Source organism: Hippichthys cyanospilos, chromosome 5 (genome assembly GCF_059441005.1).
Source record: "Hippichthys cyanospilos isolate Australia breed blue-spotted pipefish chromosome 5, RoL_Hcya_1.0, whole genome shotgun sequence".
Taxonomy (NCBI): domain Eukaryota; kingdom Metazoa; phylum Chordata; class Actinopteri; order Syngnathiformes; family Syngnathidae; genus Hippichthys; species Hippichthys cyanospilos.
In genome coordinates, this window is record NC_142373.1 from 23993770 (window position 1) to 24016399 (window position 22630).

Sequence of the window (22630 nt, forward strand, 5' to 3'; positions counted from 1 at the left end):
AAAAAATAAACATGAGAAGAATATGAACTAGAATTGATGCGGATTCACATGCACAGCAACATTTACGAAAAATAAATACGTGTGAAACAGAAATCATTCATTTAATGAAATCATTTGTTCACCTTGGACTGGACTGTCAGTGGGCTGATGTGCAGACAAGAGTTCAAAGTTCAAGGGCCAAGGTCATGGTGTTTATGAAGACAGCTCTTTGTGGACACAGTGCATCAACAACAACAAAAAATCTTTCAGCTTAGCATGTGACATTTTGGCTTCTCTGCAGTGGGTTTTGTGATCTAGTTTATTCCTGTCAGACTTGCACATTGTGCTTGACACCTGACACATACAGAAATAAAATGTTCTGGATGCCAAAACACTGTGGGAGTCAGTTCTGACAGCCACCCACCTGAGGGTTTTGACCTTGCTTTTCAGGAAGGGGGGGGCTCTGCACTCCCAGTAGGAATCTTTCTCAGTGGTGCAGCTTGCTCTTATCTATCAGCATCAGGAGAATCCACACAGGATGCTCCAGGCACATTGGCTGCTTCCCGTCATCCTAAATGTCAGCAGACATATTCTTTTTTTTTACCATCCGGGAAGTAGAGGAATTCCACGTATCCTGGTAATAAAGTGTGATGAGCTGGCTCATGGCAGCAAGTTTAGAGGCGCAAATACACCTATCTTACAAAGCTAACAATGTGCCATCTAGATTCCATCACAAGATTAATGAATCTGTCTTTTTACATGATACAAATAATTTAATAACGTATCGGACATTGGACATTGTGATTTCTTAAGATTATTGTTGATCATCTGAAAATGTGAAAAGTATAGAACTAGTGTTGCATTGTGAAATTTGTTTCCGAAACATGTTTTATGTGAGAAACCGTTATGTTCAGTGTCTTCTTCACATAAAGTAAACATCTAGCACCAGTCAAAAGTTGCAGAACACATATAGGCATTTGCTGTACACAGTTCAAGAAATTCAAGACAATAACTAACTGAAGATGCACAGATGTGAACTGAGAGTCATTCCAAGCCATAAAGCATCATTCCAATCATAAAACTTACTGAGAAAATACCCAAATTTGCAAAGCTGTTCTCTGGCCAAAAGAATCTGAATTATAAAACATTCTGTTTTGATCAACATTCTTTTGTTTACCAAATAATTCCATAAGTATGTCTTCATAGTAGTAATCTACAATTTAGAAAATGTATGAATAATAAATGTAAAAAAAATAAAAAATCATGAATAACAGGGTGTTTTCAAAATTGATTATATTTGTAAACTATTATGATCATATGTCAATTTTAATATAAAGTAATGACTTCATTACAGTACCAAGAAGTAGTTTTCAGTGTCAAGAAATGTTGGTGGTGTTGGTTTTAGTACATCCGCCTCACAGCTCAGAGTCTTGAGTTCAATTTCAGCTCGCTTTGGCCTTCCTGTGTGGAGTTGGCACGTTCTCCCCGAACCCGGATCGGTTCTCTCTCTGCACTCTGTTTTCCTCCAAAACATGTGTGCCTGGCGTATTGGACACTCTGAATTGCCCTTAGGTGTGATTTGAAGTGTGAATGGTTGTCCCTTTGTTCCCTATGATTGACTGGCAACCAATCCAAGGTGTCCCACACACAAGGTGAAATTGTGACCCTTGTGAGGATAAGCAGCTAGACATTTTTTTTTTTCTGTTTTTGAATAAATTAGTAAGGAAGTGAAGAACCAATAGTGTTTTCCAAATATACTTTCAATAACGGTAATAAATAAGAAATGTATAATTAATTATGTTGTTAAAGGTAATAATAATAATAATAATAATAATAATAATAATAATAATAATAATAATAATAATAGTTTTCCTTTGCTTCTTTTTCCAGATGCACATCTGTTTAAAAAAACAAACTGCGTGGAGCCGAGATGGTGGTCATTTTAGGGGCGTTTCTATGTTGGTTTAAAAAGGAGGAACTTAATTGACACCGATAGATCTACTGTGGGCAACAGGGAAATACATACATGCAATATGCCCACTATACTTTTTCAAGAGGAGCGTTAAGAGGTGGTGTTGAGTTCAAACGCTCCGGAAAAGGGGAGTTTCGCACCGAACTGTCGGAGAAGTGCGCATACTGAGAAAGTTTCATGTGGACATTTGTGAAGGACCCGGGAACGGAAGGCAGTGAGCTGCCGAATTCCTTCCACTTCTACTCTTCACCTGGAGAATATTTATTAGAATTGGGAATGAAATGCTCCATCGGTGCGATGATTTATTGCTACGTTGAAACCAAGCGCGAGTCAATCTCGGAGATGTGACGTGGACTACAGTTTTCTTTTTTCTTTTATTTTTGTGTAAAGCAAGATATTTATCACTCTGCTGTGTGGCTCTTGAACAGGTTTGAATTGATGTCTGTCAGAAATGATGAATAGCACCAACAATTTCGTGTTTTTATTGCTTGTGGTGCATTTTTGGGTGTAGTCGCCACTTTTTTTACGCACGAAATACATTGCAATTTCTTGTAGTTTTATAAGAAATCGACGTCCAACTGTGGACGGCATCCTGTGAGAAACTCACAGTCAGATGAAATTCATCTGGAATTTATAGATTTCTTCTTTATTACACCTCAAATGCTCTAGAAGGTGTGCGGAATCTGTGACTTCCACTGGGAGAGATTAACGACATTTTGGCACAATGTGGCGGCTATTTGCGCTCACTTTGGCGCTGATGTGTATACTGACGTGGGCAGCCGAGGTCGACAGGTATAGTCATCGCATTCGGGCGCAGTTACGCCGAAGACCTAGGCTGGGCCGACCGCAGGTGGGCACAGAAGGTAGGGGGCGCCAAGTCACGCGTGTGCGCCCAGGATTTGGTTCTGCCATATCTGTGCACAGCTACAAGAAAGGTGAAGGCGTACAGGCAGACGAGGGCACGCCAACAATTAGGAGGGCACAAAGTAGAAGAGTACTTGGAGGAAGAAGAGGAGTCGGGGGGCGCCCTCAGGCGGGGATGCTGCAAGATGAGGGTGCCCCCCGAGTGAGGGCCAGGGTGACGCGGATGCCCAGCAGCGCCAGTTCGCCCAACCTGCTGGCCAGTTTCGCAGGGAAAAACCGAGTCCTGGTGATCTCTGCGCCTCACGATTCTGATGGCTACTTCCGGCTAATGATGTCCTTGCTGAAATCGGACGTGTACTGTGAGCTGGCCGAGAGGCACGTCCAGCAGATTTTCATGTTCCACCAAGAGGGCGAGATGGGCGGCAAGGTGCGGAGGATCACCACTGAAGGCAAAGTGATGGAGGAACCACTGGACATTGCCCTCATCCCGAGACTCATGAGCTTCCTCAAACTGGAGAAAGGTACACGTTGGATTTGATTATCATTTTTTTAATGGATCTTTCATAATTTGCTGAATAGTTCACTGTTTTTGTCCTCTGCCCTCCCACCCCCTCAAAAAAGTTACTTATGCACCACCTTGAGGCATCTTAGTGCCAAGGAACTGTGTTGGAGCTGAGGAGCTCCATTTTGACAAAAACTGCCATCAGTTGCCATCTATAGGCAACTATAAACCTTTGCAAGACGTCATTTTCCAGTGAATCGTTTTACTACATACCTTCTTTCAGTCTTTGGGGATTTTTAGGCAGATATGCTTAACCTCAATATTTCCTATTCACACTAACTACATTTAAAACATGTTCTTTCTATTCTGTATTTTTGTTAAAATAACTTTTTCAACCTCACACATAAAGATTTAAAGTCAACAGTAGTTAATCTTGATTGATTGCAATATTGGATTTTATAAAGTGAAACTAAAAACAGACAGCACAATTTTAAAACACATGTTGGTTTTATTCAAAACTAAACTGCATAATACTTAAATAAACATCTAGGGTAGGTCGATTGTTATGAAAATGTGTATAAGGGTTCCTCAAGACTTGCTTTTTTGTATTGTGCACTGGTTTCACAAACGAACGAAATTTTGTCACCCCCCCCCCCAAAAAAAAAAACCATCTATGTTGGGTTTATTGAAGACTAATGCTTAAAGAAAAAGCAAACGTATGTTAGGATCTTAGACGCCAAAATCGTCAAACTTAGGCTCAGTGAGTAATGTAAATTGTCTTTGATGTTCACAAAAACAAGTGTCGTTACCTGAAGATGCTAAATCGTCTTTTGTGTTCACAAAACCCAACATTAGCTTCATAGATGGCAATATTTTTTTCTTAAAACTACAATGACATCAAACTGACAATTTGTCTTTTGAGTTTCCAAAAAGGTATATGATTAGGTTGCTTGAAGACAATTGTCTAATTTCAAACAATTGCTAATTTCAAAATGCATCACAATATGTCATTTTTGCCCAATATTTTCTCCAGTGTCTGTTTCTAAATAATGATGTTTGCTTTTGACAGAAGATGACAAAAACAGACACATTGGATTAACGTGTGTTCAATGTTTTGTTGTTATATGTTGGATTCACTGAAGATTAAATTGTCTTTTAATGATCAAGATTAGTCGATAAGCTCAACCTGAGTATTGTACCCATATATTCTATAGGTAAATTTGGTATGGTGCTGCTGAAAAAGACCCTGCAGGTGGAAGAGAGGTACCCGTACCCTGTGAGGCTGGAGGCCATGTATGAAGTCATCGACCAGTCGCCCATGAGGAGATTGGAGAAGATTCGCCAAAAAGGCTTTGTCCAGAAGTGTAAAGGTGCCGGTGTTGAGGGTCAAGTGGAGGAGGGCACGCTTGCGGGTAAGCGGCATCAAACCAATGTTCATGAACTGTAACCAGATTTTTCGGCACGTGATTAATGTATTGTGCGTATGGACAGCGAGCACACCTGTAGAAAGAAAACCAGCAAAGAAAATCCTGCGAAAGCCCCCAAATACATACACGACGTCTACTACTCGTCCGACAACAACAACGTCCCAGCCAACAACCACGACGACAAAAGCCACAACCACCACAACGACCAAAGCCACGACCACCAAAGCCACCACAACTACTCGAAGAACCACCACCAAACGAACCACCACCACCACGCTCACACCAACCAAAGCCAATACTCAAGCCATGCTGCTCCCTGCCCCGAGAACCACAGAGGGCCCGTATTACTACAACCAAAGGGAGAGGGATCCCTACCCAGACAAAACTACACCGTCCGGAGACAATCACACAACCAAGGACAACAAAGATCCACGCAGCCATAAGTTATTACCCGTCACAAGGAAACCGTCCAAGATCAAACCAACCAGAAAAAAGAATGGAGGGGAGAGGGTGAGTAGTATTTTGCAGTCTTTCAATTTCCAAAGTGCAGTACGTAGAAAAAAAAAAAGTTACCGTGATTAAATTTTCCAACTGTGCATATTTAGTCTTTCAATAATCTCTGAATTTATTAATACTGTAATGCATAATTTATCTCTTTATTGAAATTTGTATTTTGCACTGCAATTTAAGTGAATCATTGTTTAATTTAATTTTGTACCTTCATGTGTTTAAAAACAGTGATAATGTTCAATTTCTCAATAAGCTGCACTGGCTTAGCTTTTAAAATCACTGTTAAAGGTCAAGCATGTGCCCAATTAAGTCAGGGTAGGTCATATACTGGAAAAGGGTTAGAAGGGTCAGTCACTGTGTCATTGTCGGTACATTGTTCCCTTGTTCCCCTCTATTTAGCAGATAATTATAGGTTTTTACTGTACTTATGATGTGCATTGCGCCATAAAACACAATCCGATACAATTGTTGATATATAAAGGGCAATTGATTCAAGGATTTATTTTTTTTTTAAGTGGAAGTGGGATGGCGATTCGATTTGATATGATATAGCTCAATCCGAGAGGGTTTGATGCAATTACTTTTTTGTCGTCATTTTACAAACATTTTAATAAACTTGTCTGTACTGTAAATGAGCGGTTTCCTTATAAGGTATATTATGGCAAGATGACCCATCCGGGGTCACCCATTCATCTCTCTAAGAAAAGACATACAAATATTTGATAAACAATACTGTATTTCAAAGTGGAACAATTTTGTTTGAACGGGAAGCTTACAAAGTCAGTGTTAAGCAAATTCCCATTAACGGTGGATAGAAATGACAAAATTCTCCATGGAGCTGTGGCATAGCTTGACATGTCACCTGTTGCACTGCCTCTGATTTACAGTACATCCTCCTCTGCGGTTTTGTTTGTGATGTAAAACGTTTACTGAGTTTTAAATAGTTTACACAATTTTCAATGGTTTCTGCATATACTAAAAGCAAAAATATTATACATTTTTAGACTACTATGGTCTCCCTAATTGAACCAGAATGTGTTGTAGGGCCATTTTAACTGGGTCATCAATTGTTAGAGAAAAATCTTTGACATCATCGGTTGTTTGTGATCAGTTGATCCAACCATCGATCCACTTTCTCTAGCACTTATCCTTATTTGTTTTATATTTGTGCAGATGCTCACTAACGAGTATGACGACAAGTACGAAGCAGGCAAGCCCACCGGCGTGTATCCCGAGGAGGCCGACGGCTTCGCTGATGTCATTCCCACCAGGAAGGCGAAGGCCAAACATGACAGGAAGAAGAAGAACGAAAAGGCTGCCAAGAAGGGAGAACGGCGGGGAGGAAAAGCCGGCAAAGAAGGCAAGAGCGGAGGAAAGAAGAATGGAAAAAAGCTGTCAAAGTATCCGGAAAAAGAGGAATACCCGAAGCCCACCAAGAAGCCCACGCCGCCTCCGAAGGGATCGCTTGCCTCCTTTTTGGACTACTTTGAGAATCGGAGGCGGCTTCTGGTGAGTGAAACCTTAAACCTCACGCATCGTCTTATTTCATACATACATGCCCGTCACACAAAGGTGAGGAGATCAAGTCTATTGTTAAGGTTTGCTTTGAAACACAACATTAGTAACATCTGGATCCAAGTAATGTATTACCCTCTGGAAGATTAAACTCATTCGCATCAGGCTACATTCCCTATAACCTATGGGACGTCACAAAATCTGTGTAACCGAAAACCGAAAACACCCAGCAAGATTAATGTCTGTGAATGCAGCATTCCATCCGTTTTCATAGCCATTTTTCCTCCTTCGGGTCGCAAGTGTGCTAGTGCCTATCCAAGCTCTCTTTGGGCAGTAGGCAGGGTACACCCTGAACTGGTTACCACCCAATTGCAGGGCACACAAACAACCATTCACACAAACACAATTTGGAGAGTCCAATTTACCTGCCATACATGTTTTTTGGGAATATGGGGAGAAACTGGAGTACCAGGGGAGACATCTTACAGGAAAGCCGGAATCAAATCCGCAGACATGCTAACCGCTCGTCCAACTAACTGCCTGTGGTGTGATTTTTTAAAGTAAAATTTGTGCCTCGGTTTAAAGTGTGGGAAACACTGACATAAGTATTGCCAGCTGAAAGGTTGGTTGTAACAAAATGAAACAAAATTAGGAATCCTTGCCCATCGATCACAGGTGTCAAACTCTAGTTATGAGGGCCGGTATCCTGCATGTTTTCGATCCATCTCTCTCAAACACCACTCATTCAAATGATTAGTATCATTTTCGAGCTCCTGCACAGCTTGCTAATAAGCTAATCATTTGAAACCATAAAACACGCAGGATACCGGCCATCGATGACTGGAGTTCGACACTTATACTAGATGATCACCAAGTGGTTAAGTAATCTTCCAAGTATTCATAATTTTCGCTCATATACCATAAAGTTTGTTTAATAAAACAATCAGGTTTACATAATAAGACCCATTGAAAAGAATTATCTTTTTAATTTTGTGAAATCTTTAAGAACAAATTAGACGACAACAAATTGGACATACTTACATAATGTGCAGCTGATTGTAAATGCTCCTTCAAAAACATGCTTATCAGAATGTACTTAGAGAAGTAGGACCCTATCAAACATATTATTGTGAAGGGTATTTTCAACTTGGCTTCCCCTTAAATATTACATAACAGGAGAAGGTTTCTCTGAATGTTCAGAACTCCTACTTTGAGGAAACTGAAGATGAATGCCAAATGGCAATGCTGATTATGCAGGAGCTTGCGGATGTAACTCAACTTCCTATGGTTTGTATAACGTTGTCCATCTTTAGCCAACAAACTTGAGCACAGCCAAAAATGACCATTTCTGCCACAGTAGTCCACTTTGCATCAGTTGCTTCAAAACATGATGATTCAATAACCAGCTCCGCACAATCAAGCGAAATAAACTGAAGTAAAAAGCAAACTAATCTGAATGTCACTCCTTTTAAAATAATGTAACTTTTTTTTCAAATTCAAGTCATTTTTGTTCTACAAGCATAAACTAGAGTAACCCTTGATACAGCACACTAGTTTTCAGTGTTTGGTTTTTAAAGTTCAAGCGTAGCTGCCAGCTACGTGCAGCTGTGTGCGAACAGACTGTGCGTCTCTGTTTTGCAGCCACTATAGATTGTTATCACACAGGCAGGCTGAGAAAATATGGCCCATCCTCCACTTGCAGGTTAATGTAAACACCAACTCTGCAGCGTGTGACCTCTACGTATGAACTCCCAACCCAACTCCCTCTTTCTTTCTCACCCCCCCCCCCCCCCACCACCGCAGCTGGTGACCTCACCCAGCGAAGATGACAAGATGTATGCCCAGCAAAGGGATGAGTACTTGGAGTCTGTGTGTGAGATGGCTATCCGGAAAGTCTCCATCATCACCATCTTTGGCTCACTCATCAACTCCACCATGAAAATCGACCACTACCAGTTGGGTAAGGAACGCACACGTGTGTCGCGTCTGGCCAAACTATGCACTAAAGTCTTCCCACGACTTTTTTTTTTTTTTTGGGCGACAGCCAGTGGGTTCTTGCTGTTGCTGAGTCATACGCCCACTCGGTGAATGTTTTCCAGACTTGTAGTGAACATGTTGAAGGGGGTTGGAACTTTGCTAAAACTTTTTAAGGCATTCAAACCTCTTGGAAACTTAAAACAACTTAGAAACCATCACTGTCCAATAGAAAACATTTATTTGCCAAATGTAACATTATCTAAAAGATGATGAAACGTTGTTGTGTTTCAGGTAAAGATTAGTCAAACAGGCTGCAGCAATGTTTACTTATTAGGGTGCAAATGGTATTGTCGTTATGGGGTTTCAAAATAACAGATTAATTGTGATCTATTAACTACAGTCATTGTTAAAGTGTTTTTTTTTAATCGTATATCAAAATTTTTCATCTCTAACTTTATGCTTTGTGTATGATGATCAGAAAAATTGTATGCAGTAGGCTTTTTGTTCTTTAGTTTTTGGGGTTGGAAAACATACTGTAGGTCAATCAGACCCTGGGGTTGCCACTGATTGGCTGTCATTATGTTTGGCATAACCTGATGGTGAGAGGGTCAGTTCGTAAGCATGCAAGAGTTGTCGTTCCAACGGATGCTAAATTTCGCTTTTAATAATGCCCTGATTGTACCCTTGATAACGGTAGTCTGATGTGCATTCTTGGCAAGAAGGCTTACCACATAAGCATCTCAAGTTTAACGCCAAGCTGTGACTGCAGCCGCAGCTAACGACACCAACAAAGACGCCCATGTAGCGCGCCCTAGCATAGCTCTTTGCCAAACTAAACGCAAGAGAACACCCTGCATTTGAGAAAGTATGTGATGGGCAGTGTGGACGGTGTTTTATTTTTGCTGATTTATTTGGCAAATGACAAAAGAAAACAGCACCATTCTTCCTGCAGGTTGAAACTAAAGGTTGCAGTCAGCATTTGGGGCTAGTCAAATGTTGCAAAAGGTAAATGGTTACAACTGCATCTGTCAAAGGAAATACATGTTGTTTATTTGTTGTTGTATTATCAGTCTTTTTTTCTGCCACAATGAATGTAGGTTTTTCGTATGGATTTTTAGGTAAGATTAAAATTTGATTAATTTGATCAATTAATGATGAACCTTAATTAATCGCTCATTTCTTTAATCCCACAACAGCGCAAAAACTTAATTACAAATTAATTAACCAACTGAAGTTTAGATAACTTTTTGAATCCGAACATTTTTTGGCAAAAAACGCTTTTGACGGAAGACATTCTGTCTTTGATCTGATGAACTTTGTTTTAATTCTATATCTGGATGCTGATTATTGTTCCACATTTAAAATTTAAAAATAAAACTGTAATGTACTTTAGATGTGTACAGAATATTTGGCATGTATCATTTATTTACCAAAGATTAAAGCAATAACATTTAGTCAAGATTTGTTTTTAAGAGCTTGATCATGTAACAAGAGCTTCAACTCAAAAGGTTCTGGCAGGATTTCAAACATATGGTTTAGCCTCTCTATAACGACCTAATCAAGTAATTTTTGCATCAAAAAACATTGACATGTGCAAATTGCTGCAAGTATAAAAGTTTAAACATGAGCATAGCTCAATAAGTTATAAATGGATCTCAAATTTAGCACGTAGCTTGTGAACAGACAAGTCAAATTCATTGTCCTATTCTGAATATAATAAAAAATCTGTTTCATTGTCATAAAAGGAGTATCTGTAACAATGTTTTTGTTAATGTTTTTATGTTGATACGACATTGAGCTGGATCAAAAGCATGGTTTCAGATAACTAATAACCATCTGGCATTTCCTGTGTGAATAAAAATAAAATCATTTGCTTTTGACCACAAGCAGATGTCAAAGCTCAAAAGAACGTATAAACAATTTACAAAGTTGCATACAACATTGAAGAAAATTGCTATTAACTGAAGACAATTTAGTCAACCATACCTACATTTTTAAACCTGGACATACTCTCGAAAAGCGATTTGTTAAATCTGACATGTAGGTTCATATTAACCACCAACCTAAACGTGTTAATAAAGACAAATTGAGATAGAATTTACAAGCATTGGCGACAAACATGCCATGCTTGCCTATTACTAATCTACATTTTAAAGTGGTCTCAAAGCTTGGGTTAGTGTGTGTACCTGTAAAACTTTATGAGTCTGCATGTCCGACCACAGGACAAGGTTCCATCCACATGGAAATTTGGGTTGAAAAGCTGGAAGGTGATGTCACTCTTCCATGCCACAGGCTGTTTTTCCACTTGCACAAAAAAAAAAAAAAAACTATGTGTACATACAAGTGATTTTTTTCGTGGCTCCGCTCCCTGTAGTATGAAGATGACCTCACTGATTACAGTTTGCTTTGTCAGAGTCTACTTCTAACTATGTGTTGTCAAATGAAAAAAACAAACAAAAAAACATCACTAGCAAAGGAAACCCAAGTATATTAGAATGTACTGTATTTAACTCCTAAGTGTCACATTCATCTAAACAAAGTGAATCAAGCCAACCTGGTATTGGCTATGGCAACTTAAACCAACTTAACTAAAACAATGCAAATAAAGTAGTGACATCTTCATTAAAGTACCCACTCACAAAACATTATTTATTAACGTGATATCTGGGCCTTCTATTTTGTCTAGCGGTTGTATTATGGACATTTCCATATACAGTACAGCGACATGAGAAAATATCTGTACATTTTGGAATTTGTCACTGGACTGTTTTATCTAAAAGGTAGGAATAAATAACTAAACTTTCTGTCAAAAGAGACGTTGAGAGCAATTAATACCAAGGTTTGCTTTTTTTTCAAATAATTTAAGTCAGGATGTGTCCAATCACTGTGGAGTCATTTAAAGCTTCTCTTTAAACATAGACTTGGTAGGAATTGTCTTGTTGAAAAGCATTACCTGAAGTGCATCAGGCCTTGCAACCAGCGATAAATTGTTGGCTTGTTTAACTCTGCCGTACATTTAAAAAAAAAATCTCTCCAAGTCTGGATGTACATCGATCCCCAGGTACAGAAATGATCTACAAATGGAGAGAGTTTAGAATTGTTGCTTCACTCCCAAGGAGTGGCTTCCATCAAAAAGGATGCCAATAGGTCAGCTCAGAATGAGAGTTCAAGACTGTCTGCTAAAGACTTAGAGTAATCATTGAAGCAGTTCCAATATCAACTACATGGAAAACACTGGCAGAAAAAAATGGTGTTCATGGGTGGACGAAATGGAAGAAACTAGTGGAGTCAACAAAACCCACTGCTGCAAATTTAATATTTGCAAAAAGGCACTGAGACACCCCGCAAAACGTCTGGCAAAATATTTTGTGAAATGATGAAACTATAGTTGAAATGTTTGGGAGAAAAACACAACAAAATGTGTGGAACAAAAATAGAACGGCTCACCAAGATCAACACTTCATTCCCACCATGATGCATGGAGGAAGAAACAGCATTGTTTGGGTCTGTTTTACTACCTCAGGGCCTGGACACCTTGTTGTCATTTATGAAAACATGAATTCAAATATTTATCAAGATGCTTCGCAGGAAAGTCTGAGGTCATCAGTCAGACAAATCTAAAAAGAGGATGGATGCTGCAATTGGACAATGATTCAAAACACAAAGTAATTCAACTTCAGAATGGTTTCAGAAGATAAAAATACTCATTATGGAGTGGCCAAGTATAAGTTCTGACTTGAACTCCACTGAGAAGCTGTGGCAAGACTTCAGCACAATGATTCATGTCAGACATCCCAAGAATCTGAGTGAACTGTAGCGATATTGCAGAGATTGGTTCAAGATTGATCCTGCTCGACGTGCCAAACTTATCTCTAGCGATAACATGTGTCTGGTTCAAGTTATTGCTGCCAATGGGGAAGCAACCTGATATTAAGTGTGGTAGTTCAGTCGCACACTTTCTCTCCCTTTTTTTTCTCATGTTTGTATGTTATTTCCATAAAAAAATATCAAAACCTTTAAATGTTTTTTGTTTTTTTGGATTAAGCACTTTTTTTCATCCAGAAAAAGTGAAATCACATTTAATGATGATTTTTGAGAAAAAAATTAAACTCATTATGTGAAGGCAAAAACCGATTTACACCAATCCAACTTTGATTCCCTGGATTCCGCCATTCCATGGGTGTATCCATTTTCCTCTTCCCACAATTCTAAATTTTCCCACAATTCCACTTTTTTCAGTTTTCCTCGTATCATCTACATTATTGGGCCTATTCAAACCATTCCAACTTTGTATTATTCACATTTTTTCACATATTCAAACCATTCAAACATTCCACATCATTCCGCCATTCAACACCTCTCCCTTCAACGTTTTCGCCTTCACACGCAATTCCTTCAGGAATTGTACAATTATGATTTTATGCAGAAATGTGAGAAATTTCAAAAGGTTCAGATACTTTTTCATGCCAGTGTATACAGTACAGGTGGGTTATAAGGCGCATCAGAATATAAGGTAGATTACTGTACATTGAAGGACAGAACCCAGTACAGCAAATAAGTCAAAGTGTCAAAATGCGTTAGTCAATTTGAATTTGACATCCCACTGTAAAGGTGCACCTGAATACAGTATATAGCATGTAGGTGTGTGACTGGATGCACGGGTTAATTGTACCTTCTGGCTTATGTAATTGCTCTGCCTGCCTCTATACATTGATAACATAGAGAGAGGTGCAAAGATTATATTTGCATTAAAATATGTTCTATGTTTAATCCGAATTGGTAAAATTGAAAAATCTGTTTTGCCGCAGCACAGTGGAGTGAAGTCATACAGTGGTTGGGAATCAGTGGCTTAATTGCAAACATTTCTGAGCAAAAGTCAGTCAAACTTTGCCTGACCAACATATTTACACCAAAGCCAATTATCAATGTTTTTTTTTTTTTTTAGCAAATCTAAATGGCCCACACTGGTTTAACCGTATCTATTAAATGCAGTCCATTTCCAGTAGGTTACATTCAATGACTCCAAAGGTTTTTCGATTCCAAGCCTTGAACTCCAGTCCGAATCGTATGTACTATTGCTTCAAGTACGAACATTAAAATAGCTTCTGGCCGGTTACATGTAATTTCCTGGTCTGGACTTCCAATACCCTGTAACTGAGGTCTTTGGACATATTTACACTATTTTTTTTTTCCATGAGAAGGATGTTTTGCACTCTGCAATGTCCACAAGTTGACTCACTTGGTTCGCCTTTGACTTAATGAGCTCTTTGTGGGAGGGAATGATGATTAAAAGCTTTCGCGTCTCCAAATGCCAGCTACTTAAAGTCAATTCCTACTTCACCAAGCAGTAAAAGTAGCTCTTTGTTGAGTTTGTCCCTGATTGACTTTATTGCTGTCCATCAAATACTCACTTGCCTTCCTCCAACTTTAGAAATGTCCGTTTTTCTTCTTCAGAGAATGACAAACCGATGAAGGGACTTCGTCAGGAGGACTTAGTAAATCAGGATCTGATCACCGAGTTAAGGAAGGAGTTCAACATGATCCACGATGACTTCCACATGGTCCTCACTGACACTGACATGAGAGTCAAGGTGAGCTGCTTGGACCAAAGCAAGTCCCAATTCCCAATCGTAGTAAATGCAAAAACTCATTCAAAAAAGCTAAAACTTTAATATAATCCAACTCGCACGGGCACAAATATCATCTGAGAACGTTTACCCTGTATATGTGCACCTCACATATCCAAAACCATTTTGAATCAACTTTTGCTGAGAAATGCAAAACTCTACATCATGTACACCCCTACTCACATGCTAACTTATTTTTGTGTGGTTTTATGTTTTGTAGGGTGCTGCTTGAGTTAGTGTTTTTTTTTTTTTTTTTTTTTTTTTAAATGTAACCACCTCATTAGGGTGAGCTGAAGTCCATCCCAAATGTCTGGGCAAGAGGCGTGATTTACCCTTGAACGATTGTTACAGAAACAACCATTCATATTTATTCAGTGTACTCAGGTGCCTTTATTTTGAAGGCCTGACCAGACGAAGGATATTTAAATCATATTCCTGAGTGTTGGCAAACGGCCTGGGACAGTCATTGTTGCCTGTGGTTGTAAACAACATCTTAAATTGCTGTCTTTTCCAATCCACACATACCCAATACAACTCATACTATTAGAGTGGGAGTAGAGCGATAAATTTTCCATTGTATAGGATGACGCATGTGATTATTTGCATGCACCGTACATTCCAACCATGCAAAATCTGATACTGTGGTGGTTCCAGAATTGGTGGGTCCAGAAAGAGGAAATATTTCTTTGATAGACCAAGATATGTAGTTACCAGGCTGAGTAGAATAACCTTGCAACAGCAAGCAAGCTTTTATATTGTACATGTATGTACTGTATAAAATCTGCATATGAGCTGTTCTTTGTGACTCCAAATGTAACACAGAAGAGTAAAAATAAACATACATAAAAAGAAAACATTTTGAATCCAAATAAGACAAGCACCCTCCAAAAAATCACATAAACACAAAAGTGAAAATTGGAAAGCAGGAGTTTTCAAATAAAGTACCAATATTTCCTCAAAACCACCCGGCACAGCAATATAAAAATCAACAACAAAATAAATTGAGGGGAAGTGGCATACAAAGCAAACAGGCCAAAAAATGTTTTTCCTCACCCACACAAAAATGGTGATAAATGCTTTGCAAAGTCATCACCCTGATCTGCATTTTTCAAAAATAACAACTCAATTCCTCCGTCGGGTGGATGACTGTCAAGTACTACCTCAGTACTGCCTAAAACACCACTTTGACGAAAACACTATTAATTCAAACAACACATAACTTTTGCTTGGCGGCTACTTGTATACTACATGTGAGCAAACTTGCCAGGAAAAGAAAATGTCAGTGGGTTGTTTTTGAACGTGTTCATCAAAGAGGCTAGTGTTCGCTCGCTCTGCTGACAGGGGCGTCTGTAGACCTGCGAGGATGTGGGTGGCTCGGTGGGAGTGTAGCGGATTCACCCTAGCCTGAGGAATGAGTGCTGGATGTGGTTTGGAAGTACTGGATGCAACGCTCAGCATTCTGGGTGTTGCTTCCCAAACGTGCCGATCAAGAATGTCAGATATGTGAAAGGCCAGACCACAATTATAGGGAAAATACCAAAAAAAAAAAACCTATCAGAAACTTCTTTCAGGGGCTTTTTGGAAACATTTTGCTTTCCAGCTGTGTCAGTTCAGTTTCTTTTCCTCTTTTCTTGTTCAAAATCATGCAGGGTAGACCTCAGTATGGGGCTTTGACCTGAGCTAAGAACTTCCAAGGTGCAAACAGCACCACCTGTACAACTCTACAAGTGAAAAAGTAACAGGGCTATCAGTGGTGGTTGGGACGTGACACCTTATGTGACATGCCACAATCATACTAAAACCATTTATTGCTAATGGGATATTATACACATGATTGTCTGTAATTGGTGGATGACACTTTGGAATGGAAAATGTCAATGTGACTTTGAAAAGGAATTGACTCTCCACCAAGTAATCTGCAGTATGTGAACCACTCCGCCAGCAGCGAGATTCTGTTTCCCAGCCCCATCAGTGTGAAAAGTGGTTTACATCCATCCGATCCCTTCCATCTGTATGAAAGTCAACTACAGTTTGCCATCCACTCTATGACCAATAGCCCATTCCCACAAAGTAGTCATTTATAATGAATTGTCATGAATTAAGTAGTCCTTTGAAAGAGCATGACTGATCAGTTCCTTGGCTTCTTTTGCCAGCAATCCTACGAGGTGCCCATTGCTATGAAGGCCGTGTTCAACTACATCGACACATTCTCCTCCCGCATCCGCGAGATGGAACAGCAGAAGCGAGACGGTGTCGTTTGCAAGAAAGAGGACAAGCCCAGATCGTTGGAAAACTTCCTCTCAAGGTCAGAATTTAAGAGTAGATTTGAGATGATTCCGCTCTTACTTGGGTGGCCCCAAGAGCCTGTCTCCTCTTTTCATGAGTGTGTATTTGTGCAGTGCAATGAACTCAACCACAATTTACAATAAAGCCACAATTGGCAGATTGGGACAGCTTCCTGTTTATGTTCTGCCGATTTAAAGTCATTTAAACTAAAGTATCGAGGTTATGCGTTTTCCTGACTTTGATTGCCATGGAAACTTGGACTCCCCTGAGGTTTTTGTCTGGTTTATGAGACATCAACTAACAATCTCCTAACTATCATATCTCTTGTTAACAGTCTTTGTTGTGGACAAGTACCAGACACAGAGCATGATCCGTGGCCTCAAATGGCACCTAATTTTGTCATGATCGCAGATTCCGCTGGAGAAGACGTCTCTTCATCATCTCGACCCCCAACGATGAGGAATGGGCCTACCAGCAGCAGCTTTACGGCCTGGGCAGTCAGGCCTGCAACCTGGGTGAGTACTGAGTAGCTCCACAAGTGATATAAGACAAGGAAGCAGTACACAGGTGATTTTTTTTTTTTTTTTTTTTTTTTTTTTTTTATGGGCGAGAGTTAAATCCTCACTGCAGGCAAAAGTACCAATATGCATGGCCCGCCAGTGTATGACATAAAGTGGGATTCTCTATTTTATTCAATACAAAATGATATCCTTTGTTATATGGAGAAAGTCTACAATTCTGTTGCCCAATCAGCGACACACATATTGCCCAACCCAAACACACACGCACACAAAGGTGTTTCTTTTGACTTGCAGTATATTTATAGGAGTATCTTACATTATACTGATTTTAATTGAAGTCGATTGAATTTTGTGGTCCATCAACGTATAAGCTGTAGTATCAAAATTTGTCATTACCCCAACATTTTGCGAGACCTTTTGGAAAGTGAAAATAGTTATCATAAAGGACAGGTAGTCTTGTCGGGGAAAATATTTGTGGATTCCCAACTTTTTTTTCAGCTATTCACCATGTGAACTACTTATTTTCTATGCTTCCAACCCAGCACAAAGCCTATTTTATGTATTAAAAAAACATGAAACAACAGATTTGAAACCGAGTGCTGTGCAATCTATGTCTTATTTATGAAACTTTGGAATTACATATCTAGTGGTATCTTTATGGTATCTTTTATCCATATTTTATTCAGCAAATCTAGAAGATAGATTAATTTCTGACTCTCATGCTCAAAAATTGCGTCACTAAAGACAACAAGCATTCATATAAAATTTAACAAACTAAAGGCATCCAATTTTTTGCAAAGAAGTCACTGTAACACAATTTAGTAATGTAGCAATTGATTCAGCATTGCGAGATGATGATGTAAATCCTTTAAAATACATAAATATACTCTGGGTAATTCTTACATGGTATATCCCTGAAAAGTTATGGCCGTTAATAATATCAGATTTGGTTGCTCAAGAGGAAAACGTCTCATCAGCATGTTGAGATATTCTGTACACATTTTCATGTTGTTCTTGGCTAGGGGTCAAGACTGCACCCCTCCCTTCTGGTTCCAAACAAAGACCTACCCTGCTGATTAGACTAAATGCCTAAAAAATGAATTCATCTTGGTATTCAGCAGTTTTTCACATTTATCAAACAATGTGTATAGATACTTTTCTCATTTTGGATGAAAAACCTCCTTGGCCAACATTCCGCACAATCCTTTAGTCCCTGCACTGAGGTTTAAACAGGCACAATGAGGTTTTTATAAAATTTGTGATTTTCTTTTTGGGTCTTGTAAATGTATTTTCTCTTTTTGCAGGTTTAAGGCATATATCCATTCTAAAACTGGTTGGGACAGAGCTGTCAGACATGGGTGGAGTTTTGGAACTTTATCCTTTTAATGGTAAGGACTTTGACAGGACCTTATAATACACCTTAGATCAGATATAGCCTTTTGACAAAAAATTAGGAGATGTTGGCGATGTTTAAGGACAACATACAATTCGTTAAGTCTTAAACTTAATTTGTCAATGTTTATTTGTGTTCAATTTTTAAGCGCATGCACAGCTTCCCGATCTCGAGCATTGAGCTGGGGTAGCAAGGACAAAAAACAAAACAAAAAAAAAAACAGTTGGGAAAGGGAAAAAAGCAACGTCTGTATCCCCACTCAATAGGAAGCAATACCCTTGACACATCGTTATTATTATAATTTCTTTAACAATTTAGATATTGTTCTATGCAAGAACATTTTTACTTTAATACATAGAGTGAATTTAAGAAAAAAAATGTTATAAATAGAATACAAAGTAAACAATTGTTAATAATGTAATACGTACTGCATTATTATTGTTTTAAAACCCCTTGCTTAATGTCTCTGCAATTAACCTGCAAAAAAAAAAAAAAAAAAAGCTCTGTAAAACTAAAAAGTTGCTTTGCGAAACTTTAGATATATACACACATATCTGTAGAGTAGATACCCGGTCACTTTATGAAAGTTACGTTATTTTTAGATTTTATTGCACATTATATTGCACATTTCTCGGTTTGATGTTACAGTAGCTTCATCTGTTCCAAAAGAACCAACAATTGCACTGTTGTACCAATTCTCGGTTTAAAACCTTGTGGTATGCTTCCCAGCAAGGTGGCTGACTTCCTAGAATGACTTTTTTCCATCAAGCTGTTCTTCCGCTACTTTTACTTTTTTATTTTTGTAATTCTTTCTGCTCGACCGGCTCTCTAAACAGAACCCCCTCAGATGTTGGCCCACTTTAGCTGCTGTGATTCACTCCATAAAACCTCTCTCTATAACACACCATTAAATAAGGGTCATTATACGATTCATTTAACAAAAAATACTTCATACAGTATGATAGAATACAGCTATACAATATTTTAAAACAAATTACATTTTAGGAGCTCAATATGTTTTATGCTCAATATTATGCGCGTTGTGTTAGCTGCTATGCTAAACAAAAACAGCTGATAATATGAGCAGCAGTGTTATGTTATCCCGTAATGCATTTACATAACATTACGTAGTGAATTACAAATTACGTACTGTAAACGTTCTATACCTGGAGATGTCATTGTCATGTCATGTCAACAGAAGGCTGCAACAACGGAAGCATGGAACCGCCAGCGTGGAGTAGACGTATTAGTCATTTAAGCGTATTGATAAAGTCTTGGAGGGTACTTGTAAAATTTAGGGTGAATGTCACATCATTATTTCCAATAATGCCATGATATTGACATGTACAAATTTGCACTCAGTAACCTGTATGCACAATTGCACATGCACAAATCAATACAATGGGGTGTTAGAGGAAAACTACTATTTATTTAGCATCTAGACTATGTTGGACCAATGCGCTCGAACAACTTTACCAAATGCATTTGAATGAGTTTGCCACTATGATTTAAATAATTTATCAACGTTAAAATGACTTTGCAGCACATGTATATGATATAGCCTCCAGTTCCAATGTCATGCTTTTCGCAAATTAGAAACATATTTTATGTTAGAGTTGATGCATACATCAGTTATCAAAAGGAGGCACAAGAAAAATAAAACCCAACAACAAAGATCTTTTTGGTATTGTAACATTTAGTGTTGCCTATTGCTACAGCTAGCGTTCATTTTGTCACCGGATAACTATGATTTACACAACTGTACAGTATGTTTCTGGATTATTTGAAATGTAAGGTGGAAACAGAAAATGTCCCCTAATTCTGCAGTGAACCAAAAGCTGATGGAAAGTACAACCTTATTTTTACGGTTGCGTAACTTCCAGGGAGCGCTACAGTAGAGCGTGAAGGCCTGTCAGCCACCTTGGTCAAGGACATGAGGAACTACTTCCAAATTAGCCCCGAGTACTTCTCAATGCTGCTAGTGGGTAAAGACGGCAACGTCAAGTCCTGGTACCCCTCGCCCATGTGGTCCATGGCCATCATCTACGACCTGGTGGACTCCATGCAACTGCGTCGGCAGGAAATGGCTATCCAGCAGTCACTAGGAATGCGCTGTCCCGAGGATGAGTACGGCGGATATGGCTACCACCAGCACGGGTATGAGCATGGCTATCAGGACGGTTATCACCAGGGCTACGGTTACTAGCAGCTTTCTTGATGAATGGGTGAATGCTAGCGACGCACAAGCTAACGCCCCTTCAGTTAGAGGTTAGCGGTCCTCTAATTTTGCCTCCCATCTGAGCAGATTAGGTCATTGGGTAATTTTGTAGCACTATAAGTGGAGGCTTTGAAATGATAGCTTTCACCTAGCCACTTCCTCCATACACAGTCCAGTATGGCAACACTTAATGCTAATTTGAAGGAGGCTCTATCTTAATTGCAGCCAATATAAACATACTGTAGATGACCCGAAAGGAAAGGGAGGTTTATTTTAGACCCAATTTACATATTTCATGTTAGCATTTTTTTTTTTTTTTAATGAACCAAATCCTGCTCAAATATGTCATACATGTATTTATTGGACTTCTGTTGCATTCCCAGATGTTGTTGTTGTTTACCAGTTGAAGCATGATTGCATTTTTGAAAGTTACATTTTATTGTTTAAACTCTTATGTGCCTTATGATAAATTCTTTTTCTGGATTTTACTGCTTGTTTTTGTGGTTCTCGTTATTTGAAATACAAGTAAAATCCGACTACGGTAATATTCGAGTACAATTTACAGTGTGGCCTTTTATGTGGTCATGTATTTGTAATTTACAAAAGCCTTCAATAAAAATGATAAAAAATGACAATACATAAGCTAGGTTCACACCTGATTCAAATGACGAGTACGGTTAGACCCAGCTGCTAATGTGTGTGTGTGTGCGTGTGTGTGCGTGTGTGTGTGTGTGTGTGTGTGTGTGTGTGTGTGTGTGTGTGTGTGTGTGATTGTAAGTTATGCAAAAAAGAGAAGTACATTTTGATAATCAGCAAAACCTAAATGGTGTGTTAATACCTTAAAATGAACATCCTATTGCATCAATTCAACAACAAATAATTCATTAAAATAAAAACAAGCAGCACGGTGGTCATAGTGGTTAGGCTAGCTTTATTGTAGGCAGATTTGACAGAAAAAGAAATGTAAATAACGTTTTAAAAATAACATTTCCACAATAAAGATGGTGAACTACATTTTGGACTTCCACCATTATAAATTGTAACCTCACACAAAAAATACATTTAAATCTTTAGAAAAAAAATGTAAAACTACAATTTAGTCATTAAAAAAAGCATTAACAATTCCAACGGTAAAAAGTATCCAATATTATAGTTTCACTAGAAAATTTGCAATTCCTGAAGAAATTGTGTGTGAAGGCGAAAACGCTGAAGGGAGAGGTGTTGAATGGTAGAATTATGTGGAATGTTTGAATGGTTTCACCAATGTGAAGAAATGTGAATAATACAAAGTTGGAACGGTTTGAATAGGCCAAATAATGTAGAAGATACAAGGAAAAAAATGAAAAAAGTTGAACTGTGGGAAAATTTTGATTTGTGGGAAGAGGAAAATGCAATTCATGGAATGGCGGTTATTGGCTGAATTGATTAAAGTTGGAACAGATTGAAGTGGTCAAATAATGTAAAAGATACAGGGGAAAACTAAAAAAAGTGGAATCATGGGAAAATACAATTGTGGGAAGAAAAAATGGATACACCAATGGAATGGCGGAAGTTGGGGGAATCGATTAAATTTGGAACAGTGGAAATCGCGGGGGAAAATGAGGAATGGCGAAGGTAGAAGGGTACAAAGTTTTGGTGAGAATAAGGGGAATGAGGAATTATGGGTAAAATTAATACAATAATTATGAATTACTGGAATATGTGAATATGAGTGATGATGACAATGTGAAATGAATTAGCTGAATGTGAGTGTGAAATGGGGAAGCTTCAAATAAGAAATGTTAAATCTGCCATTAGGAATCAACTATGAATTGTTATGAGTGAAAAATATGGAATCAT

At 38.6% G+C, this 22630-nt stretch overlaps 1 protein-coding gene across 1 annotated transcript; it reads left to right on the forward strand.

Moving 5' to 3' along the window:
* Window positions 1-1990: 1990 nt before the first annotated feature.
* LOC148424057 (coiled-coil domain-containing protein 80-like) lies at window positions 1991-21279 on the forward strand. The gene is made up of 10 exons (XM_088415966.1): window positions 1991-3336; window positions 4532-4729; window positions 4809-5254; window positions 6428-6763; window positions 8573-8729; window positions 14201-14337; window positions 16527-16678; window positions 17071-17174; window positions 18485-18568; window positions 20457-21279. Exons 1-10 carry the CDS (start codon window positions 2676-2678, stop codon window positions 20777-20779), a joined length of 2598 nt encoding a protein of 865 aa, XP_088272092.1. The 5' UTR covers window positions 1991-2675; the 3' UTR covers window positions 20780-21279.
* The last annotated feature ends 1351 nt before the right edge of the window (window positions 21280-22630 follow it).